At 40.8% G+C, this 26,048-nt stretch overlaps 1 protein-coding gene across 6 annotated transcripts in view; it reads right to left on the reverse strand.

Annotated features, from left to right (window-relative positions):
* The window catches only part of ATP9B (ATPase phospholipid transporting 9B (putative)), a 166,296-nt gene extending 140,643 nt beyond the window's left edge, over nucleotides 1-25,653 (reverse strand). For all 6 annotated transcript variants that reach the window (XM_061131112.1, XM_061131110.1, XM_061131109.1 and 3 more), the window contains exons 1-2: nucleotides 25,507-25,653; nucleotides 3,763-3,936 (exon numbers count right to left, since the gene is read on the reverse strand). In XM_061131112.1, coding sequence (XP_060987095.1) covers nucleotides 3,763-3,936; nucleotides 25,507-25,628 — 296 coding nt within the window. In that variant the 5' untranslated portion in view covers nucleotides 25,629-25,653. The remainder of the gene's footprint in view (nucleotides 1-3,762; nucleotides 3,937-25,506) is intronic.
* Between the last annotated feature and the right edge of the window lie 395 nt (nucleotides 25,654-26,048).

Consider the following 26,048-nt stretch of genomic DNA (forward strand, 5'->3'; position numbering starts at 1 on the left):
TAAAAATACACAGAACTATCTAGAATGCACTAATATTATTTGCTACCTTTACTACAATATTCACTAACATTTTCTTCTGCAATTAAATTAATTTTACACAACTTCTACTTTTTGATCCATCACCTAATAATTTTAGTAACACAATTTTATAATGTCTTGTCATTGGGTTAGTCACTCAGTTGTGTCCAACTCTTTGCGACCCATGGACTGTAGCCTGCCAGGCTCCTCTATCCATGGAATTCCCCAGGCAAGAATACTGGAGTGGGTAGCCATTTCCTTCTCCAGGGGATCTTCCCAAGCCAGTGATCAAGCCCCGGTCTCCTGCACTGCAGGTAGCTTCTTTACCATCTGAGCTACCAGGGAAGCCCCAAGCATACGAGTTATAATCCCTGGTAAATTTAGTAAACAAAAAGGTTAATGAATATTCAAAACTGGAAATCTGTAAGAAATAAAGAAAATAAGACCAAGGTAAGTTGCTAACTGTAAACTTTGTCCTGTAAGGTTGTTTTAATTTCTGTAAGGATTTCCTAGTGCAGCGGGTGTATACTGAACACGAAGCATGGCCACGTCTCAGGTCACTCTGGTTCACATGGAAAGAGACACTCACGAGTAAAGCCGCTACGATGGCTCAGTCAGCTGTGCCCACTCGATCACCATTTCTTAAGACAAAGACCTTACATACATGTCGAGTGTATGTTACTCGGCTGTTTTAATTTTCCCAAAACATGGTTATTTTTGCTGCTAACATCTATATTTTCAAATACATCTTCAGTAAGAAAAGGAATACTATAAATGAAATCCAAAATTTGCCTATGTTCCATTTGGTAAAAACAAAACCCCGTAAGAGACCAAAAATAACTCAACAGTGTATTCAGTGTTGTTAATGCTCACAATTCCTGGCAAATATCTGACCAGGACGGGTAAGTCACCACTTCTACAGCACAGGCCGCCGTCGTGGAGCCCCACTGCAGACACGAGACCACATTATGTCCTCACAGCTTTCTGTCTGTCCGTGCCTGTCCCCACGTCCTCAGTCTTCAGAAACACTGTCACTTAGGGATCCTCTACGCACCACAGACACTCATCTCCACTTCACGATTCCTTTGGGAGGTGTTCTCTCCTGGAAGGTGGCAAATCAGGACCTACTGCCCTGAGACCACAAGGCCGTGTCCTGGCACTTGCCCCAGGCCATGGAGCAAAGAGGGAGGAAGGGCTCTGGCTAGTCAAGTCAGACTCTTCTTCAACCCCTAGGTTTCCCCTTAACTCTCATGACAGGGACTCTTCCAGTTCTTGGCTTCAACCATGGTGAGAACACGCACCTCAGATGGCACCATGGGGTCGAGTCCAACTCCCTCCTCCACCCCAAGCTAAAGAAGAACACAGGCCACATCATAAAACATGCCACCCAAACCCATCCACTGCAGCTGTCTCCTCAACCCACAACACTGGCCACCATTCCCACCGTAACCACCCCCACGCTTCCACAGCTGGTGTTGTAACGGCCAAGCCTCTCCCTGATGGACAAACAGTAATAAAATTATGCAAGGTTTGATACAAATGCATGATTATTGACCTTCCTTTGTTGATTACTGATGATCTCTATCAAACATGGCCAACTTTCTCTATTTTTTAGGCCTCATCTGTATCCCAGACACCTTTTCACTTAAATGAACTAATGGTCCCAATCAAGGATAAAAATCATCTTCTCCAACATTATTTCACTGTTCCTCCCCTATTTTTTCTGTCACCTAAAAAAAGGAGTATAAGCCTTCCTTTCCAAAACTGTCCTTTTTCCCAAGGTACCCCCCTCCTTTCCCAGTCACAGACCTATGCCACATGCCTACTGATGCTTTTAGGAAAGTCATCGTTGAGGGGTCTTTCACTATCATAATAATAACAACAACGCTCAACCTCTATCTCCAGACCCTGCTTCTGGGTCTGACACAACTGTCTTAGACCAATCCAGTTCAAAACAGATTTATAAAAGGTACCACAGGTACCTTACACTAGTGAGAAGGGCCATCTTTAAAAAGTCTACAAATAATAAACGCTGGAGGGGGTGTGGAGAAAAAGGAACCTACACTGCTGGTAGGAATGTAAATCGGTACATCCACTAGGGAGAACAGTATACTGAAAGTCGCTCAGTGGTGTCTGACTCTATGACCCCATGGACTGTGGCCCACCAGGTTCCTCTGTCCAAGGAATTCTCCAGGCAAGAGTACTGGAGTGAACTGCCATTCCCTTCTCCAGGGGATCTTTCCAACCCAGGGATCATGCCCAGGTATCCTGCACTGCGGGCAGATTCCTCACCATCTAAGACACCAGAGACGCTCAGGGAGAACAGTATGGAGGTTCCTTAAAAACTACCGTCACCATATGATCCAGCAGTCTCATTCCTGGGCATTTCTGGAGAAAACTCTAATTCGGAAAGATATATGCACACCAATGTTCACTGCAGCACTGTTTACAATAGCGAAGACATGGAAGCAACCAAAGTGTCCACCGACAGAGGAATGGATAAAGATGTGGGACATATATACAATAAAATATTACTCAGCCATAAAAAAGAATGAAATAATACCATCTGGAGCAACATGAATGGACCTAGAGAATATCATACTAAGTGAAGTCAGTCAAAGAAAGACAAATATCATGTGATAGTGCTTATATGCAAAAGCTAAACAATGATGCAAATGAGCTTATTTACAAAACAGAGTCACAGATATAGAAGACAAACTTAAGGTTACCAAAGAGGATAGCAGGGGGTGGCAAGGAAGGGGGTAAATTAGGAGTTTGGGATAAACGTATACATACTACTATATATTAAACAGATGAACAGGATACAACACAGCGAACTATACTCAATACCTTATAGTAACCTATAAGAGAAAAAAATCTGAAAAAATATATAACTGAAAAAACAAAAATACTAACAAGGAAGTATATAGGAAGACATGTGTAGCTATATGCAAATACCAAGCTGTTTTATGTACGAGACTTGAGCACCCATTGATGCAGTAACTGCAGGGGTCCTAGAGAGCTTCCCTGGTGGCTCAGTCAGTAAAGAATCCGCCTGCAACACAGGAGGCCCGGGTTTGATCCCTGGGTCAGGAAGATCCCCTGCAGAAGGGAATGGCTACCCACTCCAGTATTCTTCCCTGGAGGAATCCATGAACAGAGGAGCCTGGTGGGCTACAGACCAGGGTTGCAAAGAGTTGGACACATGTGTGACTATCACTCTCACTTTTCAGGGGTCCTAGAACCAACCCTCCACAGAGGCCAAGGGGTACATATAAAATTATAGATGGAAAAGAAAGGAACACAGTTTATAAGTATCAATTTACAAATATCAATACAGTGACAAGAATCAATTCTACCATGTATTAACTACAGAGTCACTAATTGTCTCCATCTTTTAAAGTGTTAGTCACTCAGTCGTGTCCAACATTTCACGATTCCATGCACTGGGGATCGCCAGGCTCCTCTGGCCATGGAATTCTCCAGGCAAGAATACTGGAGTGGGTTGCCATTTCCTTCTCCAGGGTTTAAACATTAAATCATCTGACAAGAAAAGTGAATTTGGCTTTCTGTCCCTTTTGGATTAGCACTGTTTGGTTTTGACTAAGGTTATTTACACTCTCTAGGATGTCATTTAGAGTGGATTCTTTAGTCTGACATGGAAACAAATGTGTTGAGAAGCTAAGCTTATAAATAACAATGTAACCTCACTGAGCAGAAGGTTAGGCAGTGATGGGGACAAACCTGGTACAGAGGAACTTCCATCCCCCACAGACAAACCACTCCAGGCCTCTCTTTCTTCGCGTGATCCTAGCTCGTGGTAAAGTGTGGTAATCACTTTCGTCGTTCTCAAAGCCCTCTTCAGACATCATTAGTGGCATTTCATCCAAGTGTGCGGACTCATCCTCCAGCTGGTACCTGGAGAGAGGACAGATCAGAGCACTGAGGTGGGGCAAGCCGTCTCCTGTCTACAGTAAGAGTTTCACTCAGGGTAAGAGCTGGCCCAGTTCTACTAATCACACTTTTCTTTTCTCCTCATACTAAGCTAACTTTCTCATACTAAGCTACATGAACCAAGAACTTCCAGATGTACAAGCTGGATTTAGATAGAAAAGGCAGAGGAACCAGAGGTTATATTGCCAACATCTGCTGGATCACAGAAAAAGCAAGGGAACTCCAAAAAAAACATACTTCTGCTTCATTGACTACACTGAAGCCTTTGACTGTGTGAGCACAACAAACTGCGGAAAAATTCTGAAAAGAGATGGGACCACCAGATCACCTTACCTGTCTCCTGAGAAACCTGTATGTAGGACAAGCAGCAGCAGTTAGAACCAGACATGAAACAATGGACTGGTTCAAAACTGGGAAAGGATTATGTCAAGGCTGTATACTGTCACCCTGCTTATTTAACTTATATGCTGAGTACATCATACAAAATGCCAGGCTGGATGACTCACAAGCTGGAATCAAGATTTCCAAGAGAATATCAACATGACTTAGTGACTGAACAACAACAAAAATGGTTAAGTTGTAATTTGTATTACCTATGCTTTTTGTTGTGTCTAACTCTGTGACCCCATGGACTGCAGCACACCAGGCTTCCCTGCCCTTCACCATCTCCTGGAGCATGCTCAAACTCATGTCCACTGAGTCCATGATGCCATCCAACCATCTCACCCTCTGTTGTTCCCTTCTCCTCATGCCCTCAATCTTTTCCAGCATCAGGGTCTTTTCCAAAGAGTCAGTTCTTTGCATCAGGTGGCCAAAATACTGGAGCTTCAATTTCAGCATCAGCCGTTCCAATGAATATTCAGGGTGGATTTCCTTCAGGATTGACTTGTTGGATCGCCTTGCTGTCCAAGGACTCTCAAGAGTCATCTCCAACACCACAGCTTGAAAGCATAAATTCTTCAGCACTAAGCCTTCTTTACAGTCCAACACTCTCATCCATACATGACTACTGGAAAAACCATAGTTTTCAGTAGATGGACCTTGGTTGGCAAAGTGAAGTCTCTGCTTTTTAACATGTTGTCTAGGTTTCTCATAGCTTTTCTCCCAAGGAGTGTCTTTTAATTTTGTGGCTGTAGTCACCATCCACAGTGATTTTGGAGCCCAAAAAAATAAAATCTGTTACTGTTTCCCCAACTATTTGTCATGAAGTGATGGGACTGGATGCCATGATCTTAGTTTTTGAATGCTGACTTTTAAGCCAGCTTTTTCACTCTCCTCTTTCACCCTCATCAAGAGGCTCTTTAGTTCCTCTTTGCTTTCTGCCATTAGAGTGGTATCATCAACCTATGTGAGGTTGTTGATACCTCCCCAGAAATCTTGATTCCAGCCTGTGATCATCCAGCCCAGCACTTCCCATGATGTACTCTGCATGTAAGTTAAATAAGCAGAGTAACAATATACAGCCTTGACATATTCCTTTTCCAATTCTGAACCAGTCTGTTGTTCCATGTTTGGTTCTAACTGTTGCTTCTTGTCCTGCATACTGGTTTCTCAGGAGACAGGTAAGATGGTCTAGTATTCCCTTCTCTTTAAGAATTTTTCCAGTTTGTTGTGTCCACACAGTCAAAACCTTCAGCATAGTCAATGAAACAGAAGTATAATTAAAAAAAAAAATTTCTAGTTATTGTTGATAACACCCTGCTCCCTGGAAGCCAAGGAACCACTGGCAGATGGATATTCCCTCATCACTACGCATACCCCCAGCCTGCCAAGCTAATTTCTAGAACACAGTCTTTCCTGAACTTACCATGAGGCCCTTTCCCCTCACCATCCTGCTAGCTGCCACAGAGAGTCTGCACCCTGACACACAGAGTGAATATGGGGAGTGGGCTGCTCAGCTAGACAGCCAGAATACTGGGGAAGAACCCCTGAAGGCCTCTTAGACTAGAAGCCCAGGGAAATGGGTGGCTGATGCTTACTGAGTCCTTACTATGGCCAGGTACAATGCAGGTCTGTAATCTGCATCATCAAAGAAGAACATCTTAAAAGAAACAAGCAACCAGGGGGAATAAATGCAGCATATAACAGAAAAACTATGCTCTATAGGCAGTTCTCTCAAATTGGTAAAAAAGCAAATGCCTTGAATGACAGATGAGCAAAGACAATTCACAAAGGAAAAAAAAAACAACTAAGAAAATCACGTCCCACCACATTAGGAACTCCAACTCTTTCAACACACACTTGAGTGCCCACTACGTGCTAGCACTGTCGCCGTGGGTACAGAAGCAAAGACGCAACAAAGGTCCTGCAATACATACACAGCTCAGGGACTCACAGGACACTCAATCGGCAAAGTGCTAGGAAGACAATAAAGGAAGTGGTAAGACTCGAAGTGACAGGAAGGGTCTTCCTGGATCATCAAGGAAGCTGAGTCTCAACAAGTGACACCTGGATGAAAAGCAGCCAACCACACGAAGGTCTAGGAAGACCGAGAAGGGGCTGCAGAGCTTGGAGGACTGCAGGAGGGGAGAGAGCCAGTGTGGCTGGAGTGAGTGAGCCTCATGGTCTGGGAAATGCGCTCAGTGTGAAGAGGAAGGCAATGAAAGGTTTTAAGCCTGGGAATAATTTTCGTTTTCAAAAGGACTCTTAACACATGCAAATCAAAATAACTGAAAAAAATTAATTCTTAACATCTGGCATAGCCAACAGTCTTGGATAACCAGGCACTCTTAATTGCTGTAAGAAAGTGAACAACTTTTTGGGAGAATAATTTGTGAAGATGCATCGAAAGCCTTTTTCTTTTTTTGTAATCTAAGTTAACTTTAACCACAGGTTCTAATTATCTCATGTAAATTAAAAATATATGTAAGATATATCTACAAAGACGATGATCACCATGCTATGCTAGTCACCAAAAAAGCATAGAAAAACCTTCAAATCAACAATTCGAGCTGCTTAATCCACGATGGAATACCATATCATTACTAAAACCAAGAATGCAGAAGACCTCTGCTTAAAGCAAACATCCAGAGAAGCAGCAGTCACTACTGACACCCATCTTGAACACTTCACTCCCCTAATCAAAGGGATACTTGTCTTCATCTCTCATCAAATCTACAAACAACTCCAATTACTCTCAATTCCACCATGGAACATCCTTAAAGCAAGCCACCTATCACTTTAGATGGTTTAGGCAAAAATTACACAATCTGAAATAGAATTAATATTTTTCTTCTTACTTCTGTGTAAAAAAAGCACCTCTTTTAAAACAGTCAACCAGAAAATGGATATTTATACAAAATGCAATTAAAATTCAAACCACCACTTACATATAATATAGTATACAAAATGAGATTTTTTAGTCTTAGTCATTAAGTTCTTTTAGTGATTGTGCTACATTTTAGCAAAAGTCACAATCTTATCACATTTAATGCTAGAAAAGCAGTACAATGAGTCTGAAAGATAATGAATATAAGCAACATCATGTTTAGTAACCTCAACTTCAGAAAAGGAGCCTTTGAACTGGCAAACAATTTATTCCATTTCCAAAGCAATTTTCCTATTGTATTGAAAATTTTACCTCAGTATTTAAAAACAATAAGATGATGAATAATGGATTTTTTCAGACACAAGATAAGCAGAGAATCTTAAGTGTCTTTGTTGCCTGGTGTCATACACACTTAATTGGTTTGTCACTCAAAAAAAATCAACGTTTCCAGCAATTAAGTATAATTCTGGAAACATTTTTTTTTAAAATGAGTAAAAAAAATGTGAACAAAGAAGACAGAATGGATGATACCGAACCCAAGAGTACCACCATGCTAAGAACTAAGGACAGCTCTCTTCACTGCTGCCAAAGGTTTAAAAAAACTAGGAACTTTCAACAAAACATTCAAGTACTGGAAGGCACATAATTTACATGTATCCAAGTAAAAATAGGTCAGTACAATAACTATCTTAAACTCACATTTTTATCTTAAGTATCCAACAGCCTTATTGTTTCCATTTTGATGAGAAACATTTCTGAGAAGTCAACTGATATTAAAGGGAGAAAACACTTAAAATATGCCTACTGCTAAAACCTTCTTTAAGAAAAATAAACACTCCCTCTCTGTCTACATATTAATAGAGCAGAAAAACAAGGCAATAAAATGCTATAAAAAACGTATATTTTCTACATCAAATACAGCTTCCAAGTTCAACTGTGTTGTGATGAGTCATCAATAAGCAGCAAAAGTGTATGAACTATTGAGAAATTAGAACTCCTTCCCTCCTACAGCAGCAAAGATAAACAGGGGAATAGTTTTAAAAGAAGAAAAAAATTAAAGGACCAGTGCTGGAGCAGCATGCCTTGACATCAGGAGCAAAAACAAGCAACAAGGACAAGAGTCAGGGTTTACTGACCTATTGATTCTTCTTACAGAATGTTCTATAAAAACTGAACACCAATTTCTTGAAGAAGAAATTAAACCAACACTATACATATATTAAGACAAACTTCTGAGTTAATGGTGCATGCATGCTAAGTTACTTCAGTCGTGTAACTCTTTGAGACCTCCTAGAGTCCATGAAATTAAAAGATGCTTACTCCTTGGAAGGAAAGTTATGACCAACTTACATAGCATATTAAAAAGCAGAGACAGAGGAGGAGCCAAGATGGCGGAGGAGTAGGACGGGGAGACCACTTTCTCTCCTACAAATTCATCAAAAGAATAACTGAACGCAGAGCAAACTTCACAAAACAACTTCTGATGGCTAGCTGAGGTCATAAGGCGCCCAGAAAAGCAACCCATTGTCTTCCAAAGGAGGTAGGACAAAATATAAAAGATAAAAAGAAAGACAAAAGAGCTAAGGACAGAGATCCGTCCCGGGAAGGGAGTCTTAATAGAGAAAGTTTCCAGACACCAGGAAACCCTCGCACTGGCGGGTCTGGGGTAGGTGTTTGAATCTCGGAGGGCAACCTGACTGGGAGGGGGACAATAAATAAAACCCACAGATTACGTGCCTAAAAGCAACTCCCAGCAGAAAAGTACCCCAGACACCCGCATCCGCCACCAGCAAGTGGGGGCAGAACGGAGAGGAGCCCGCAGCATCGCTTAGGGTAAGGAGCGGGCCTGAGTGCCCTGAGGACAATCGGAGGGAGCTTTTGTGAGTTACCAACTTAAACTGTGGGATAGCAAAAGAGAGAGAGAAAATTAACCGGCCTGAACACACTGCTGGCTGTTTGCAGAACAAAGGGACTGAGCAAGTCCAGAGAAGAGCTTGCAGGCTGCAGACCGACCCAGCCCCGCCAGAGGCAGGAGGCAGGGGGGGAGGGGAAGGGGCAGGCTCAGCCCCAAGGACCACATCCCCTACCGCACTGCAAACAGGCCCCCAGTTTCTAATCAAAGGCCACCTGAGATTCTGGATGGTCGACATCCGCTGGGAGGGTCGCGGCCAGACAGAGGGCACAGGCACCCGACCGGTGCGGGCGGGCACTGGGGCTGGGGACGCGGAGGGCAGAAGGCGCACGCACCCGACTGGCGCCTGCGGAAACTGAGATTGGGACCACGGAAGGGAGTAGGTGCGCCGCACCCGGGGAGAGTGCGCCTGTCAAGCTCCTGGCTGCCTGAACCGCTCTGACGGGGAAGGCACAAAAAGCAGGCGCAGCTTTTTATTCCGCGCTTTTGTGGAACACCGGAGGACTGGAACCGCGCGCAGCGCAGTGCACGCTTCATAGGGAGTCTGAGCAGCGTAGACGGAGAAAGCAGCACCAGCCCCTCCCAGCAGCGCGACGGAACTAGCAACCTGAATAAGAGACCACCTCCGCCAGCCTGTGTCAGGGCGGAAATTAGGCGCAGAAGAGACCGGCAAACAGAAGCCAAATAAACAAAGGGAACCGCTTCAGAAGGGGCCGGTGCAACAGATTAAAATCCCTGTAGAAAACACCGACTACACCGGACGGGGCCTGTAGATATCGAGAAGTGTAAGCTGGAAAGAGGACCTATCTGAAACTGAGCCGAACCCACACTGACTGCAACAGCTCCAGAGAAATTCCTAGATATGTTTTTACTTTTTTTTTTTTTAAGTAAGAAAAAAAATTTTTTTTTAATTTTTTTTCTTTCATTTTCTTTTAAAATTCCCTATTACTCCCCCATTAAGCCTTAACTTTCATTTTCATAGATTTTTATTTTTTTAACTAGGAAAAATTATTTTTCTTCCCCCCCACCTTTTCTCTTCTATTTTCTATTTTCCTTTTTCTCTTATTTCTTTTTAAAGTCCTCTATTACTCCTCTACTACTCCTGAATTTTCATTTTCATGAAAAAAAAAAAAAAAAGAAGAGAAGCCCTATTTTTAAACCAAACTTCATATATATTTCTAAAATTTTTTTGTGAGTTTTGGTTTTTGTTTTTAATATAGTATTTTTAAGAGTCTAACTTCTACTCTAGATTTTTAATTTTTGTTTTTCAGTATATGATATAAATTGTGATCATTTAAGAATCCAATATTCAGTTCCCATTTTTATTCAGGAGTGTGTTGATTATTCTCTCCCAATCTTGACTCTCTGTTTTCTACCTCAGAACACCTCTATTTCCTCCTTTCCCCTTCTCTCCCCAATCCAATTCTGTGAATCTTTGTGGGTGTCTGGGCTACGGAGAACACTCTGGGAACAGACAACTGCGTAGATCTGTCTCTCTCCTCTTGAGTCCCCCTTTTTCTCCTCCTGCTCATCACTATCTCCCTCCTCCCTCTCCTCTTCTTCATGTAACTCTGTGAACCTCTCTGGGTGTCCCTAACGGGGGAGAATCTTTTCGCCATTAACCTAGAAGTTTTATTATCAGTGCTGTATAGTTGGAGAAGTCCTGAAACTACAGGAAGAATAAAACTGAAATCCAGAGGCAGGAGACTTAAGCCCAAAACCTGAGAACACCAGAAAACTCCTGACTACATGGAACTTTAAGTAATAAGAGACCGTTCAAAAGCCTCCATACCTACACTGAAACCAACCACCACCCAAGAGCCAGTAAGTTTTAGAGCAAGACATACCACGCAAATTCTCCAGCAACGCAGGAACATAGCCCTGAACATCAACATACAGGCTGCCCAAGGTCACACCTAACACATAGACCCATCTCAAAACTCATTACTGGGCACTCCATTGCTCTCCAGAGAGAAGAAGTCAAGTTCCACGCACCAGAACACTGACTTCCCTAACCAGGAAACCTTGACAAGCCAATCGTCCAACCCCACCCACTGGGTAAAACCTCCACAATAAAAAGGAACCACAGACCTCCAGAATACAGAAAGCCCACTCCAGACACAGCAATCTAAACAAGATGAAAAGGCAGAGAAACACCCAACAGGTAAAGGAGCATGAAAAATGCCCACCAAGTCAAACAAAAGAGGCGGAGATAGGGAATCTATCTGAAAAAGAATTTAGAATAATGATAATAAAAATGATCCAAAATCTTGAAAACAAAATGGAGTTACAGATAAATAGCCTGGAGACAAAGATTGAAAAGATGCAAGAAATGTTTAATAAAGACCTAGAAGAAATAAAAAAGAGTCAATTAAAAATGAATAATGCAATGAATGAGATCAAAAACACTCTGGAGGGAACCAAGAGTAGAATAACGGAGACAGAAGATAGGATAAGTGAGGTAGAAGATAAAATGGTAGAAATAAATGAAGCAGAGAGGAAAAAAGAAAAAAGAATCAAAAGAAATGAGGACAACCTCAGGGACCTCTGGGACAATGTGAAACGCCCCAACATTCGAATCATAGGAGTCCCAGAAGAAGACAAAAAGAAAGGCCATGAGAAAATACTCGAGGAGATAATAACTGAAAACTTCCCTAAAATGGGGAAGGAAATAGCCACCCAAGTCCAGGAAACCCAGAGAGTCCCAAACAGGATAAACCCAAGGCGAAACACCCCAAGACACATATTAATCAAATTAACAAAGATCAAACACAAAGAACAAATCTTAAAAGCAGCAAGGGAGAAACAACAAATAACACACAAAGAGATTCCCATAAGGATAACAGCTGATCTATCAATAGAAACCCTCCAGGCCAGAAGGGAATGGCAGGACATACTGAAAGTAATGAAAGAGAATAACCTACAACCTAGATTACTGTACCCAGCAAGGATCTCATTCAGATATGAAGGAGAATTCAAAAGCTTTACAGACAAGCAAAAGCTGAGAGAATTCAGCACCACCAAACCAGCTCATCAACAAATGCTAAAGGATCTTCTCTAGACAGGAAATGCAGAAAGGTTGTATAAACGTGAACCCAAAACAACAAAGTAAATGGCAATGGGACCACACCTATCAATAATTACCTTAAATGTAAATGGGTTGAATGCCCCAACCAAAAGACAAAGATTGGCTGAATGGATACAAAAACAAGACCCCTATATATGCTGTCTACAAGAGACCCACCTCAAAACAAGAGACACATACAGACTAAAAGTGAAGGGCTGGAAAAAAATATTTCATGCAAACGGAGACCAAAAGAAAGCAGGAGTTGCAATACTCATATCAGATAAAATAGAGTTTCAAATAAAGGATGTGAAAAGAGACAAAGAAGGACACTATATAATGATCAAAGGATCAATCCAAGAAGAAGATATAACAATTATAAATATATATGCACCCAACATAGGAGCACCGCAATATGTACGGCAAACACTAACGAGTATGAAAGAGGAAATTAATAGTAACACAATAATAGTGGGAGACTTTAATACCCCACTCACAACTATGGATAGATCAACTAAACAGAAAATTAACAAGAAAACACAAACCTTAAATGACACAATGGACCAGCTAGACCTAATTGATATCTATAGGACATTTCACCCTAAAACAATCAACTTCACCTTTTTCTCAAGTGCACACGGAACCTTCTCCAGAATAGATCACATCCTGGGCCAAAAATCTGGTCTTGGAAAATTCAAAAAATTGAAATCATTCCAGTCATCTTTTCTGACCACAGTGCAGTAAGATTAGATCTCAATTACAGGAAAAAAACTGTGAAAAATTCAAACATATGGAGGCTAAATAACACACTTCTGAATAACCAAAAAATCATAGAAGAAATCAAAATATGTATAGAAATGAATGAAAATGAAAACACAACAACCCAAAACCTATGGGACACTGTAAAAGCAGTGCTAAGGGGAAGGTTCATAGCATTACAGGCTTACATCAAGAAACAAGAAAAAAGCCAAATAAATAACCTAACTCTACACCTAAAATAATTAGAGAAGGAAGAAATGAAGAACCCCAGGGTTAGCAGAAGGAAAGAAATCTTAAAAATTAGGGCAGAAATAAATGCAAAAGAAACTAAAGAGACCATAGCAAAAATCAACAAAGCTAAAAGCTGGTTTTTTTAAAAAATAAACAAAATTGACAAACCATTAGCAAGACTCATTAAGAAACAAATAGAGAAGAACCAAATTAACAAAATTAGAAATGAAAATGGAGAGATCACAACAGACAACACTGAAATACAAAGGATCATAAGAGACTACTACCAGCAGCTCTATGCCAATAAAATGGACAACTTGGATGAAATGGACAAATTCTTAGAAAAGTATAACTTTCCAAAACTGAACCAGGAAGAAACAGAAGATCTTAACAGACCCATCACAAGCAAGGAAATCAAAACTGCAATCAAAAATCTTCCAGCAAACAAAAGCCCAGGACCAGATGGCTACACAGCTGAATTCTACCAAAAATTTAGAGAAGAGCTAACACCTATCTTACTCAAACTCTTCCAGAAAATTGCAGATGAAGGTAAGCTTCCAAACTCATTCTATGAGGCCACCATCACCCTAATTCCAAAACCAGACAAAGATGCCACAAAAAAAGAAAACTACAGGCCAATATCACTGATGAACATAGATGCAAAAATCCTTAACAAAATTCTAGCAAACAGAATCCAACAACATATTAAAAAAATCATACACCATGACCAAGTGGGCTTTATCCCAGGAATGCAAGGATTCTTTAATATCTGCAAATCAATCAATGTAATACACCACGTTAACAAATTGAAAGATAAAAACCATACGATTATCTCAATAGATGCAGAGAAAGTCTTTGACAAAATTCAACACTCATTTATGATTAAAACTCTCCAGAAAGCAGGAACAGAAGGAACATACCTCAACATAATAAAAGCTATATATGACAAACCCACAGCAAGCATCACCCTCAATGGTGAAAAATTGAAAGCATTTCCCCTGAAATCAGGAACAAGACAAAGGTGCCCACTTTCACCACTACTATTCAACATAGTGTCGGAAGTTTTGGCCACAGCAATCAGAGCAGAAAAAGAAGTAAAAGGAATCCAGATAGGAAAAGAAGAAGTGAAACTCTCGCTGTTTGCAGATGACATGATCCTCTACATAGAAAACCCTAAAGACTCTTCCAGAAAATTACTAGAGCTAATCAATGAATATAGTAAAGTTGCAGGATATAAAATTAACACACAGAAATCCCTTGCATTCCTATATACTAACAGTGAAAAAACAGAAAGAAATTAAGGAAACAATACCATTCACCATTGCAACAAAAAGAATAAAATACTTAGGAGTATATCTACCTAAAGAAACAAAAGACCTATACATAGAAAACTATAAAACACTGATGAAAGAAATCAAAGAGGACACAAACAGATGGAGAAACATACCGTGTTCATGGATTGGAAGAATCAATATTGTCAAAATGGCTATTCTACCCAAAGCAATCTATAGATTCAATGCAATCCCTATCAAGCTACCAACGGTACTTTTCACAGAACTAGAACAAATAATTTCACAATTTGTATGGAAATTAAAAAAACCTCGAATAGCCAAAGTAATCTTGAGAAAGAAGAATGGAACTGGAGGAATCAACCTGCCTGCCTTCAGACTCTACTACAAAGCCACAGTCATCAAGACAGTGTGGTACTGGCACAAAGACAGAAATATAGATCAATGGAACAGAATAGAAAGCCCAGAGATAAATCCACGAACCTATGGACACCTTATCTTCGACAAAGGAGGCAAGGATATACAATGGAAAAAAGACAACCTCTTTAACAAGTGGTGCTGGGAAAACTGGTCAACCACTTGTAAAAGAATGAAACTAGAACACTTTCTAACACCATACACAAAAATAAAATGGATTAAAGATCTAAATGTAAGACCAGAAACTATAAAACTCCTAGAGGAGAACATAGGCAAAACACTCTCCGACATCACAGCAAGATCCTCTATGACCCACCTCCCAGAATATTGGAAATAAAAGCAAAAATAAACAAATGGGACCTAATGAAACTTAAAAGCTTTTGCACTACAAAGGAAACTATAAGCAAGGTGAAAAGACAGCCCTCAGATTGGGAGAAAATAATAGCAAATGAAGAAACAGACAAAGGATTAATCTCAAAAATATACAAGCAACTCCTGAAGCTCAATTCCAGAAAAATAAATGACCCAATCAAAAAATGGGCCAAAGAACTAAACAGACATTTCTCCAAAGAAGACATACAGATGGCTAACAAACACATGAAAAGATGCTCAACATCACTCATTATCAGAGAAATGCAAATCAAAACCACAATGAGGTACCATTACACGCCAGTCAGGATAGCTGCTATCCAAAAGTCTACAAGCAATAAATGCTGGAGAGGGTGTGGAGAAAAGGGAACCCTCTTACACTGTTGGTGGGAATGCAAACTAGTACAGCCGCTATGGAAAACAGTGTGGAGATTTTTTAAAAAACTGGAAATAGAACTGCCATATGACCCAGCAATATCACTTCTGGGCATACACACTGAGGAAACCAGATCTGAAAGAGACACGTGCACCCCAATGTTCATTGCAGCACTGCTTATAATAGCCAGGACATGGAAGCAACCTAGATGCCCATCAGCAGACGAATGGATAAGGAAGCTGTGGTACATATACACCATGGAATATTATTCAGCCATTAAAAAGAATTCATTTGAATCAGTTCTAATGAGATGGATAAAACTGGAGCCCATTATACAGAGTGAAGTAAGCCAGAAAGATAAAGAACATTACAGCATACTAACACATATATATGGAATTTAGAAAGATGGTAATGATAACCCTATATGCAAAACAGAAAAAGAGACAAGGAAGTACAGAACAGACTTTTGAACTCTGTGGGAGAAGGTGAGGGTGGGATGTTTTGAAAGAACAGCATGTATATTATCTATAGTGAAACAGATCACCAGCCCAGGTGGGATGCATGAGACAAGTGCTCGGGCCTGGTGCACTGGGAAGACCCAGAGGAATCGGGTGGAGAGGGAGGTGGGAGGGGGGATCGGGATGGGGAATACATGTAACTCCATAGCTGATTCATGTCAATGTATGACAAAACCCACTGAAATGTTGTGAAGTAATTAGCCTCCAACTAATAAAAAAAAAGAAAAAAAGCAGAGACATTACTTTGCCAACAAAGGTCCGTCTGGTCAGGGCTATGGTTTTTCCAGTGGTCAGGTATGGATGTGAGAGTTGGACTGTGAAGAAAGCTGAGCACCGAAAAATTGATGCTTTTGAACTGTGGTGTTGGAGAAGACTCTTGAGAGTCCCTTGGACTGCAAGGAGATCCAACCAGTCCATCCTAAAAGAGATCAGTCCTGGGCGTTCATTGGAAGGACTGATGTTGAAGCTGAAACTCCAGTACTTTGGCCACCTCATGCGAAGAGTTGACTCATTGGAAAAGACCCTCATGCTGGGAGGGACTGGGGGCAGGAGGAGGAGGGGACGACAAAGGATGAGATGGCTGGATGGCATCATCAACTCGATGGGCATGAGTTTGAGTAAACTCTGGGAGTTGGTGATGGACAGGGAGGCCTGGCGTGCTGCAATTCATGGGGTTGCAAAGAGTCGGACACGACTGAGCGACTGAACTGAACTGAACTGAGAGCCCATCAGGCTCCTCTGTCTATGAGAATCTCCAGACAAGAATACTGGGTTGGGTTGCCATTTCCTCCTCCAGGGGATCTTCCTGACCCAGGGATCGAAACCCACATCTCTGTCTCCTGCATTGGCAGAAGAATTCTTTACCACTAGCCTCCAGAGTTAATGGTACAATATCTAATGTATGTAAATGCCAATCCAGAAATTTACAAGCAGGCCAGTTAAGCTAAGGACACATACTCCAGCTGCCCAAAAGGTGCTATTCCAATCACCAACTCTATCTTCATGCTAATACTGTCAGTTTAGAAATTTAAGCAAAATATTTCTATTCTGGTAAGTATAAAGTATTTTGTAAACTTGCATGAAATAGTTCTTTGAAAGGAAATGCTATGTATTGTAAGAATATGTCTCTGATTCCAAGGAATCCTGGACCTGGGTACTTTGATAAATGCTATCTTAAGAATCATTTTGTACTTTAAAAAAAGCTTTTAATTACAAATCATCACAGAAAACAGTAAAATATTTATCATAATAATTGTAAAATTTTTTAGATTCAGAGAAAAATATGTGTAGATACTCAATGAGAAAACTAACACTTAAAAAAAAAAATGTTGTTTCCTCTACCAAAAAACACACTAATATTTTAAAGATAATCAGACAATAGCCATCTGTTCTCAGCATGAGTCTCTTTTTAAAAGAGACCGATAAAACAGAAGACTTAAATAAGGTGTGTGTGTGTGTGTGTTAGTTGCTTAGTCATGTCCAACTCTTTGCAACCCCATAGACTATAGCCCACCCGGCCCCTTTGCCCACGGGATTCTCCAGGCAAGAACACTGGAGTAAGTTGCCATTTCCTTCTCCAAAAGGAACTACAGAAAGAAAGAAAGTGAAGTCGCTCAGTCGTGTCCGACTCTTTGTGACCCCATGGACTGTAGCCTACCAGGCTCCTCCATCCATGGAATTTTCCAGGCAAGAGTACTGGAGTGGGTTGCCATTTACTTCTCCACAGCCTTATAGCACAACACCAAAATGTTCAGGATACAATAAAAAAATCACTCATACCAAAAACCAATAAACCTCAACCCGAATGAGAAGAGACTCAAAAGATACTAACATGAAAAAGATTCAGATGCTGAAATTATCTAATGAGTTTTAAAACATTCATCATTAAAGTGCTTCAATGGGCAATATAAACATGCTTGAAACATAAGAAAAAATTAGAAAAACTAAGCAAAGAAACAGCTAATATGAATTAGAATCAACTGGAAACTTTGAAGCTAGAAAAAAAAAGACAGACATAAAAACTGAATGGACAGGCTCAGGAGCAGGATGAAGGAGACAAAGGAAAAAAATCAATGAGCTTGAAGATGGAACAACAAAAATCACCCAATCTCAACAGAAAATGGACTTAAAACAAATGAACAGAACTCATGACTATGTGGGACTAAAAGAAAAGCTCTCACAAGATGTCACTAGATATCAGGAGATAAAAGATGGTCCAAATGTAAGTATTCAAATAAATAAATGCTGAAAACTTCTAACTTACAAAAGATTCAAGAAACTAAGTGAAACAGTATAAACTCAAACCTATGCTAAGGCCCATAAAAAACAAACTACTGAAAACCAAAGACAAAGCTTGAAATTAGTGAGAAATACCTTACCTACAATGGAAATTATTCCAATGACATCAGATTTCTCATCAGAAATCATGGAACCCAAAAATAAGTGACATAACACTTTTCAAGTGCTGAGAGAACTGTCAACCTGAAACTGCATATATGATTAAAATATCCTTACAGAATGAAGGGGAAATAAGACATCCTCAGATGAAGAAAAACTAAGAGATTTGTTTCCAGCAGACCCATCTTCAAAGTATAGCCAAGGAATTCTTAAAACAGAACAGAAACAAGAAAATAGTTTTGGTATACCAGGAAATAAGAGAACAACAGAAGTAGCAAAAATATGAATCATTATAATAAGCTGTCCTTCTCCTCTTATGTTTTCTAAATTATGTTTGAGAGATAAAGCAAAACTTCTAACACTGATGAGCAGTTCTAACTGTATGTAAGGGAAATATGTAACTACTTTCATATATGTAAAACTTACATATAATTTTACAAGACACAAGCATACCTCAGAGATACTGTAGGTTCAGTTCCACACCACTGGAATAAAGCAAATATGGTAATCAAGTGAGTCAAATAAATTTTTTGGTTTTCTGGTACATATAATAGTTATGTTCACAATATACTGAAGTCTACCAAGTGTGCAACAGCATTATGTATTTAAAAAAGTACATGCCTTAGCTGAAAAATACTTTATTGCTTAAAAATGCTAACCATCAACTGACAATGCAGGGTTGCCACAAACCTTCAATTTGTCAAAAAAAAAAAAAAAATCCTGCAAAGCACAATAAAACAAGATATGCCTATAATTACACTACCAGTGGTGGGAATAAAAGGATGTAAGATAAGGATTATACACTTTACTCTAATTGATGAAACATCAACAGGAGTATACTGTGACGAGTTATATGTGTATAATATAACACGTAGAACTACTGCTACATAGTGTTTACACAGAGAGATCCAAAGTAAAACACCACAAGTAAATCAAAATGGAATTCTAAAACATGCTCAAGTGACTGTTAAAAAAGGCAGGAAAAAGAAAAGAGAGAAACAAAAGAGAAAACAGAAAGTAAAATGGCAGGTGTAAGCCCTAACTAATCAATCACTACACTGAATGTAAATGTTCTAAATGCATCAGCTCAAGGACACACAATGGCAGAGTGGATAAAAAGTATCACCAACCACATATCAATGAAGAGAAACTCACTTTAATAAAAGCAGGTTGAAAGTAAAAGGATGGAAAATTATGTGCCAATAAAAAGCAATCCAAAGAAAGCAGGAGTGGCTATAATAATGTCAGTTAAAGAAAACGTCAGAGCAAAAATTTCATAATAATAAAAATGTCAGTCCATCAAGAATATAAGCAATCCCAACATGAATGCACCAAAAACAGACCTGCAAAACATGTGAAGCAAAAACTGATAAAACTACAAGGAGAAACAGACAAATCCATGATTACAGTCAAGAGACTTCAACTATCCACCCTCAAAAACCAGACAGTAAACCAGCAAGGAGAGAAGAACTCAACACCATTAACTAATGGGATCTAACTGCATTTCAGAACATTTCACCCAACAACAGCACAAAGTACTTTCTTTTCAAGAGCCCCACAATTCCTACTGATAATAGATCATATCCTCAGTCACAAAACAAACTGCAACAAATTTAGATTAACTGAAATCATACAAATTGTGTTCTTTGATCACAAAAAAATCATGCTAGATATTTAGTAACTAGAAGATAACAGTAAATTTTCCAAACTCACTTCTAGACAATCCACTGGTCAGAGAGGATGTCTCAGAGAAAATCAAAACACAAGAATTTGTTGGACACAAGTAAGTCAGTGCCAAGAGAGAAATTTACAGCAATAAATATTTACATTAAAAAAGAAAAGTCCCTAATTAATAATCCAAGCTCTCACCTTAAGAAATGAGAAGAGAAAAATGAACATAATGTAAACAAATGTAGAAAAAAATAAACAGCAGAAATTAATGAAGTTGGAAGAAGAAAATTAGAAAATATAAGTAAAATAAAAGATGGATCTTTGAAAAGATCAAGTCTTTAGCAAGAAAGAACAACAAAAAAAAGTAAAGACACAAACCACCAACATCTGAATGCAATAAAAGCAAGAAGAAAATAGGGGAATACTACAAACAAGTCTATACACGTAAATACAGCAACTTAGATAAAATGAACCAACTAGTCATGAGCACAAACTATCACCATTCACCAAATATAAAACAGAACCTTTGACTAGCTCAATAACTGAAACTGAATTTTAAATTAAAACACCCTAAAAAGAAATCTCCAGGTCCAGACGGTTTCACTGGAAAATTCTACCAAACATTTAAAGAAATAACACCAACTCTACAAAATGTCTTCCAGAAAGGGAAAGAGAAGAAAACACTTCCCCACTCATCTCATGGGGCCAGGTACTAGGGTAAAATCTGTCCATCACTGCCACTCTACTCATGGAATTTAAAGTCTAACGAGAAGATGAACAATTAGTCAAGCACACTCTGTGCTATGAGGGAAAGCAGAGTACTGTACGAGCGTGGCAGGAGCATCTTGTTCTGTCCTGGCTGGAGTTGAAATCAAGGAAGGTATTAGAAAGCCACCTGATGAGAAGAACTGATGCATTGGAAAAGAGTTGGGAAAATGCTGGGAAAGGTTGAAGCTGGGAGGAGAAGTGGGCAACAGAGGGTGAGATGGTTGGATGGCATCACCAATGTGATGGACACGAGTTTGAGTAAACTTCAGGAGTTGGTGATGGACAGGAAAGCCTGGCAGGCTGCAGTCCATGGGGTCACAAAGAGTTGGACATGACTGAGCTGAACTGAATTAGAAGTCAAGTCATTTCAGATGTTGACACAAGTCAGGAATACAGTAACTGTAATAATGGAAATTTGTAAATACAAGAAACAGTTAAAAGAGTACAAAGTAATTGCCAGTGGAATGAGAGGTTGGGGAGAAGGTCACTGGTAGAGAGCCAGTGACTATCATAAGCCTTTCACCACCAATTAACTTTTTAAACAATACATAAATGTCACCATGATAAAATACAACCAAAACAAACTTCACAAAATAATACAGGAACACAATTTTTAATTCACAAACCATTTCCCTCTGCTGCTCTTCCCTAAACACAACTATCAATCAATACAAACCCTGGAAATAAAGCAAGAGACAACCAGGAGAGCTCTGAAGGGTGGTGAGAATGCAGCAGTGAGAGGAAGAGAGCTGGGCGGACTGGGGACCCAGACCTGGAGGAACACAGTGGGAGGACACCTTATGAGACCCCACCCAACAGAAGGACACAGGCTCGGCACTGCCTACTCCATCCTAGCAAGAAAAGGCAGCCTAGGAAGGCCCTTATTTCCCTGAGAGTCCACCACCAGCAAGACAAGATGGACAAGTAGCCTTAGGAGGTAGTGTCCTACCCCACTGGCCTGAGACTCCCACATCTCACCCAGGGACACAGGGGCATCCAGGTGGCACCGGTTAGGGGCCCTGCCACAACAAGAGGTTAGAGGCCTCAGACATATGGCCTTCCTTGATGTCTCCATGTCCCGCGAGCCTGAGACTCCCTTCCCTCATTGGGAGGAGGGGGGAATGGGGGTATGAGGCAGGAGCAGGCAGCATCAACAAACACAGAAACAGCCAGCTCAGGAAATGGCTTCTATCCATGGCTTGAAACGCTTCTCATCTTCCTCAAGATGCCAGAGGAGGCAGGGGCACAAGCAAAAAAGATTCAGTCACAGAGAGTCTCTTGGCCACAGTGGTGCGGAGTCTTCTCTCCCACCAAGACACACCAGGGAAGTCAGAGAGCACAGATGGAGAGAAACAGCTACAGCTACTGTCCATCCAACACAGTCTCGTCAACCATATGGGATGACACCACCACCTCTCACCAAGAGACCCTGGGCCTGGGGAAATCCCTTCTCCTCGGCAGCATAGAGAGAGACAAGTAAGAGCTGTGGTAGCATGACATAAACCAACAGACCAAAAATCAGCACAGAGGCCCTGTGAATTAAACTGTCATTGGAACTAAGGCCAACAAAGGTAGGCCAGGACCTATGTGCTAAATCTAAACAGGGTTATCATCTGCTAGAATAAAAGATATCAATAGGCCCTGCATTCTCCTAATATAAAAGACAAAGTATCAAGGAAACAATCAAAAACTATCCATCATCCAAAGAATCAAAACACTGACAATGTGAATTAGAAAAGACAACCAACTGACATCAATCCTAAGATTAACTCAGATAGAGAATGGTGTAACAATTATTTCAAGCACCAAACATAAAAATGCTTCAAGAATCAATTTCAAATAAACAGAAATTATAAAACTTAAAAATACAATATTAGGAACAAAACTTCACTGGATGGGATCTATGTGAAAGTGAAAGTCACTCAGTAGAGTGAAAATGACAGAGGACAGAATTAGGGAAATTGAGAACAAATAAATAGTATTTACACAGTCTGAACACAGAGAATAGGCACTGGGGGAAAAAAGCCCAGAAGAATTATCTAAGACTAACAAAAGATCCAGCATCTGTATCATTGGAGTCCTCAAAGTTGATAAGAAAGAGGTGTGTATGAAAGAGTACTTGAAGAAATTATTACTAAAAACTCCCTAAATTTGGTGAAACAAAACCCAACAGACTCAAGAAGCTTAGCCAACTACAAAACAAGTTAAACCCAAAGAAATCATACCAAGATACTCATAATTAACCCTCTGAAAACTAAAGACAGAAAAAACCTGAAAGCAGCCAAAGAAAAATGATGAGAGAACATCAATTTGAATGACAGCAGACTTCTAATCAGAAACTATGAAAGCTGGAAGGAAGTGGAACAAGAGTTTTCAGGTACTAAGACGTATCGACAAAGAATTTTCTATCCAATAAACTATCTTTCAGAAATAAATGAGAAATAAAGACATCATGAGATGAAATCTCAAGACTGCCTATGGGAAGGTCCTAAAACAAAAAGGAAATTAAAAAAAAGAGAAACCTGGAACAGCAGAAAGGAAGAACAAAACGAGTAAAAATATGGGTATGTTCAATAAGCTATCTTTACCATCACAAGTCTTATAAACCATACTTGATAATTTAAACAAAAAGTTTAACACCATCAGATACTCAGGACATGATTTTTTGTGAAGTTAATTTGTGCTTTTATTTGCCAGTCTAATTTAACTATAGTGACCTGCAAACTTTTTTTTATCTAAAAAATACAGTTTACATCACAATCCAACAAACACACATACATATATAAGGACATGACATTTAAACTGCAGGGGGGGAAAGGGAAGTAAAGGAACCAAAATTTGCGGAAACCAAGTTTCCACAAATCACTCCATATAGTAAAATACTAATACCAATACACTATGGTGATACCCAGAGCAAGCACTACAAAAACTATACAAAGGCCTACCCTAAAAAACACTATAGCGATATCACAAAAACATTCAAGTAAAAGGAAGGCAAGAAGAGAAATGTAAGAAACAGAAAAGCAGATAAATATAGTGGCGCACTTAAACGCTAATGTATCAACAATCACCTCGAGTGGCCTAAACACACCAACGAAAGACAGAGACTGACACACTGAACAATGGAAAAACACAATCCAACGGCAACCCACTTCAAACTCAACACAGACAGGCTGAATGTTAACACGATGCAAACGTTTATCCACAAAAAGCAGAAGTGGCCACACTAGTCTACTAAAGGAGACTCCAGAGCAAAAAAAAAGTTACCAGAGACGAAAACGAAAGAAATATCTGCCTGAAGACACAGAGATCCTAAATGTATATACACCACATTACTGAGCTTTAAAATGTATAAGGCAAAAACTGGCAGATGAGAACTTTGAGGGAAATCTATTGTGAAAGAGGTGGCACATTTTCAAAAAATATCTCCTAAAATCAACTACTTAGAAGATTACTAACACAGTTACTCTTATAGGTAACGACAGGGAAGAAAGGAGAAACCACACCTCTTCACTTCAGGGCCGAACAATAAGAGGAACAGGGCTCCTTACTAACTCCTCCTGTACCCTCAACAATTCTACAAGAAAAAATATTGCCCCCATTTTACAGCAGAGGAAATTAGGGCTTACAGATTAAGTTACCTAAGATCAAACAGCTAGTATGTAAATGAACCAAGATTCAATTCAGCTCTGTAACATTATAATATGTACTCTTTTGAGTATATGGCCTCTCCAACAGTCCAAACCAAAAATTATTCTAAAACTTGACTCCTGAAGCAACTGGGTACTAAAATCTATACCTTTTCTGTGTGCTAAAGGCAGACTACTTCTACAATCGTTCAGAAATAAAATTTTAACAACTATTTCCCCTTTTTATAGGTTTCTTTTCCTAACCACTGTATCATGGGGTAGTCGCCCCTTTGGGTAAGAAGTTAAATACGAACTAAATCCAACTAGGGTATGAGATTTCCATTTTAAATCAAAGGTCTCCGCTTTTAAATTCTACCACTTTAATAACTGTGCTCACATGAAACAATTCAACCTTTCTGAATCTCCGTTTCCCATTGTTAAAGAGCAAAAATTCTTGTCAACAAAAGGTACTTTGTAGATATACGTTTAAGTAAAAAGTGTTCTCAGGAAACAAACAGAAATGTCTTCACGTGCTCTTCCACCTGTGAAGTGACTCCCAACAAGGTCTGCATTTCTAAGCCTCACTGGGAGTTGTGTCTGCCATCTTCACGATCTCCCGGAGACGCTGCAAGTTTCGGAGACTAACAACTGCGAGACGTGGGACCGTTCTGCCTGCGCTAATAGAGGCAGCAGCCCCCGAACCCGAGGCAACCCCCTCTCTCCGCCGAGCCCGGCCGGGGCGCTCCGGGGCGGGGGCCCCCTTGCAGCGCGGACGCCCTCCCCAGGTCCAGGCGCGCCAGAGCGGCCCCCGTCGGGCCAGCGGGGAAGGGTGCCGGGGCGGGAAGCTGGGGCGGCCCCGTCGTTACCTGCTGGGCCGGTCGGCCCCCAGCCCGGGCCCAGCTGCGCTGAAGTAGGCCGCGCGTTTGCGGTTGGCCGCGGCCAAGGCCGCCGCGCTGCGCACCGGGTACAGAGGGATCTGCTCCGCCATGCTCTGGCCGCTACCTTCTCGCCCCTCCCCTATCCCCCTCGGTTCACCGCCTTTCCCCGCCCTCTCCCCTCAGCGCCAACCCGGCTGAGGCACCGCCCGCGCGCCCTGCCCCTCCACCGTGCGTCGAGGCCTGATGGCGTCACCACGCGTCGGGGCCCGATGATGACACCATCCGCGAAGGTGAGGTGCGGGGGGCGGAGGCTTTCCTAGGCCCCGCCCCCGGCGCGGCAGGGCCCGGTGACGTCATTCCGCGGCGAGGGCGTGAGAGGGAGGTGGTGGAGTTCAGAGACCCCCCACCCCGTCGGCGACCAATGACGTCCTTGTGCGGGGAAGGCCCGAGCGGAAGCCGTGTGGTCCAATCTAGGCGGGAGGCAGGCCTTTCTTGAGCGCTCCTGGGCCGAGGCGCTGACCTGTTGGTCT

This window comes from Dama dama, chromosome 27, assembly GCF_033118175.1.
Source record: "Dama dama isolate Ldn47 chromosome 27, ASM3311817v1, whole genome shotgun sequence".
Lineage (NCBI taxonomy): Eukaryota > Metazoa > Chordata > Mammalia > Artiodactyla > Cervidae > Dama > Dama dama.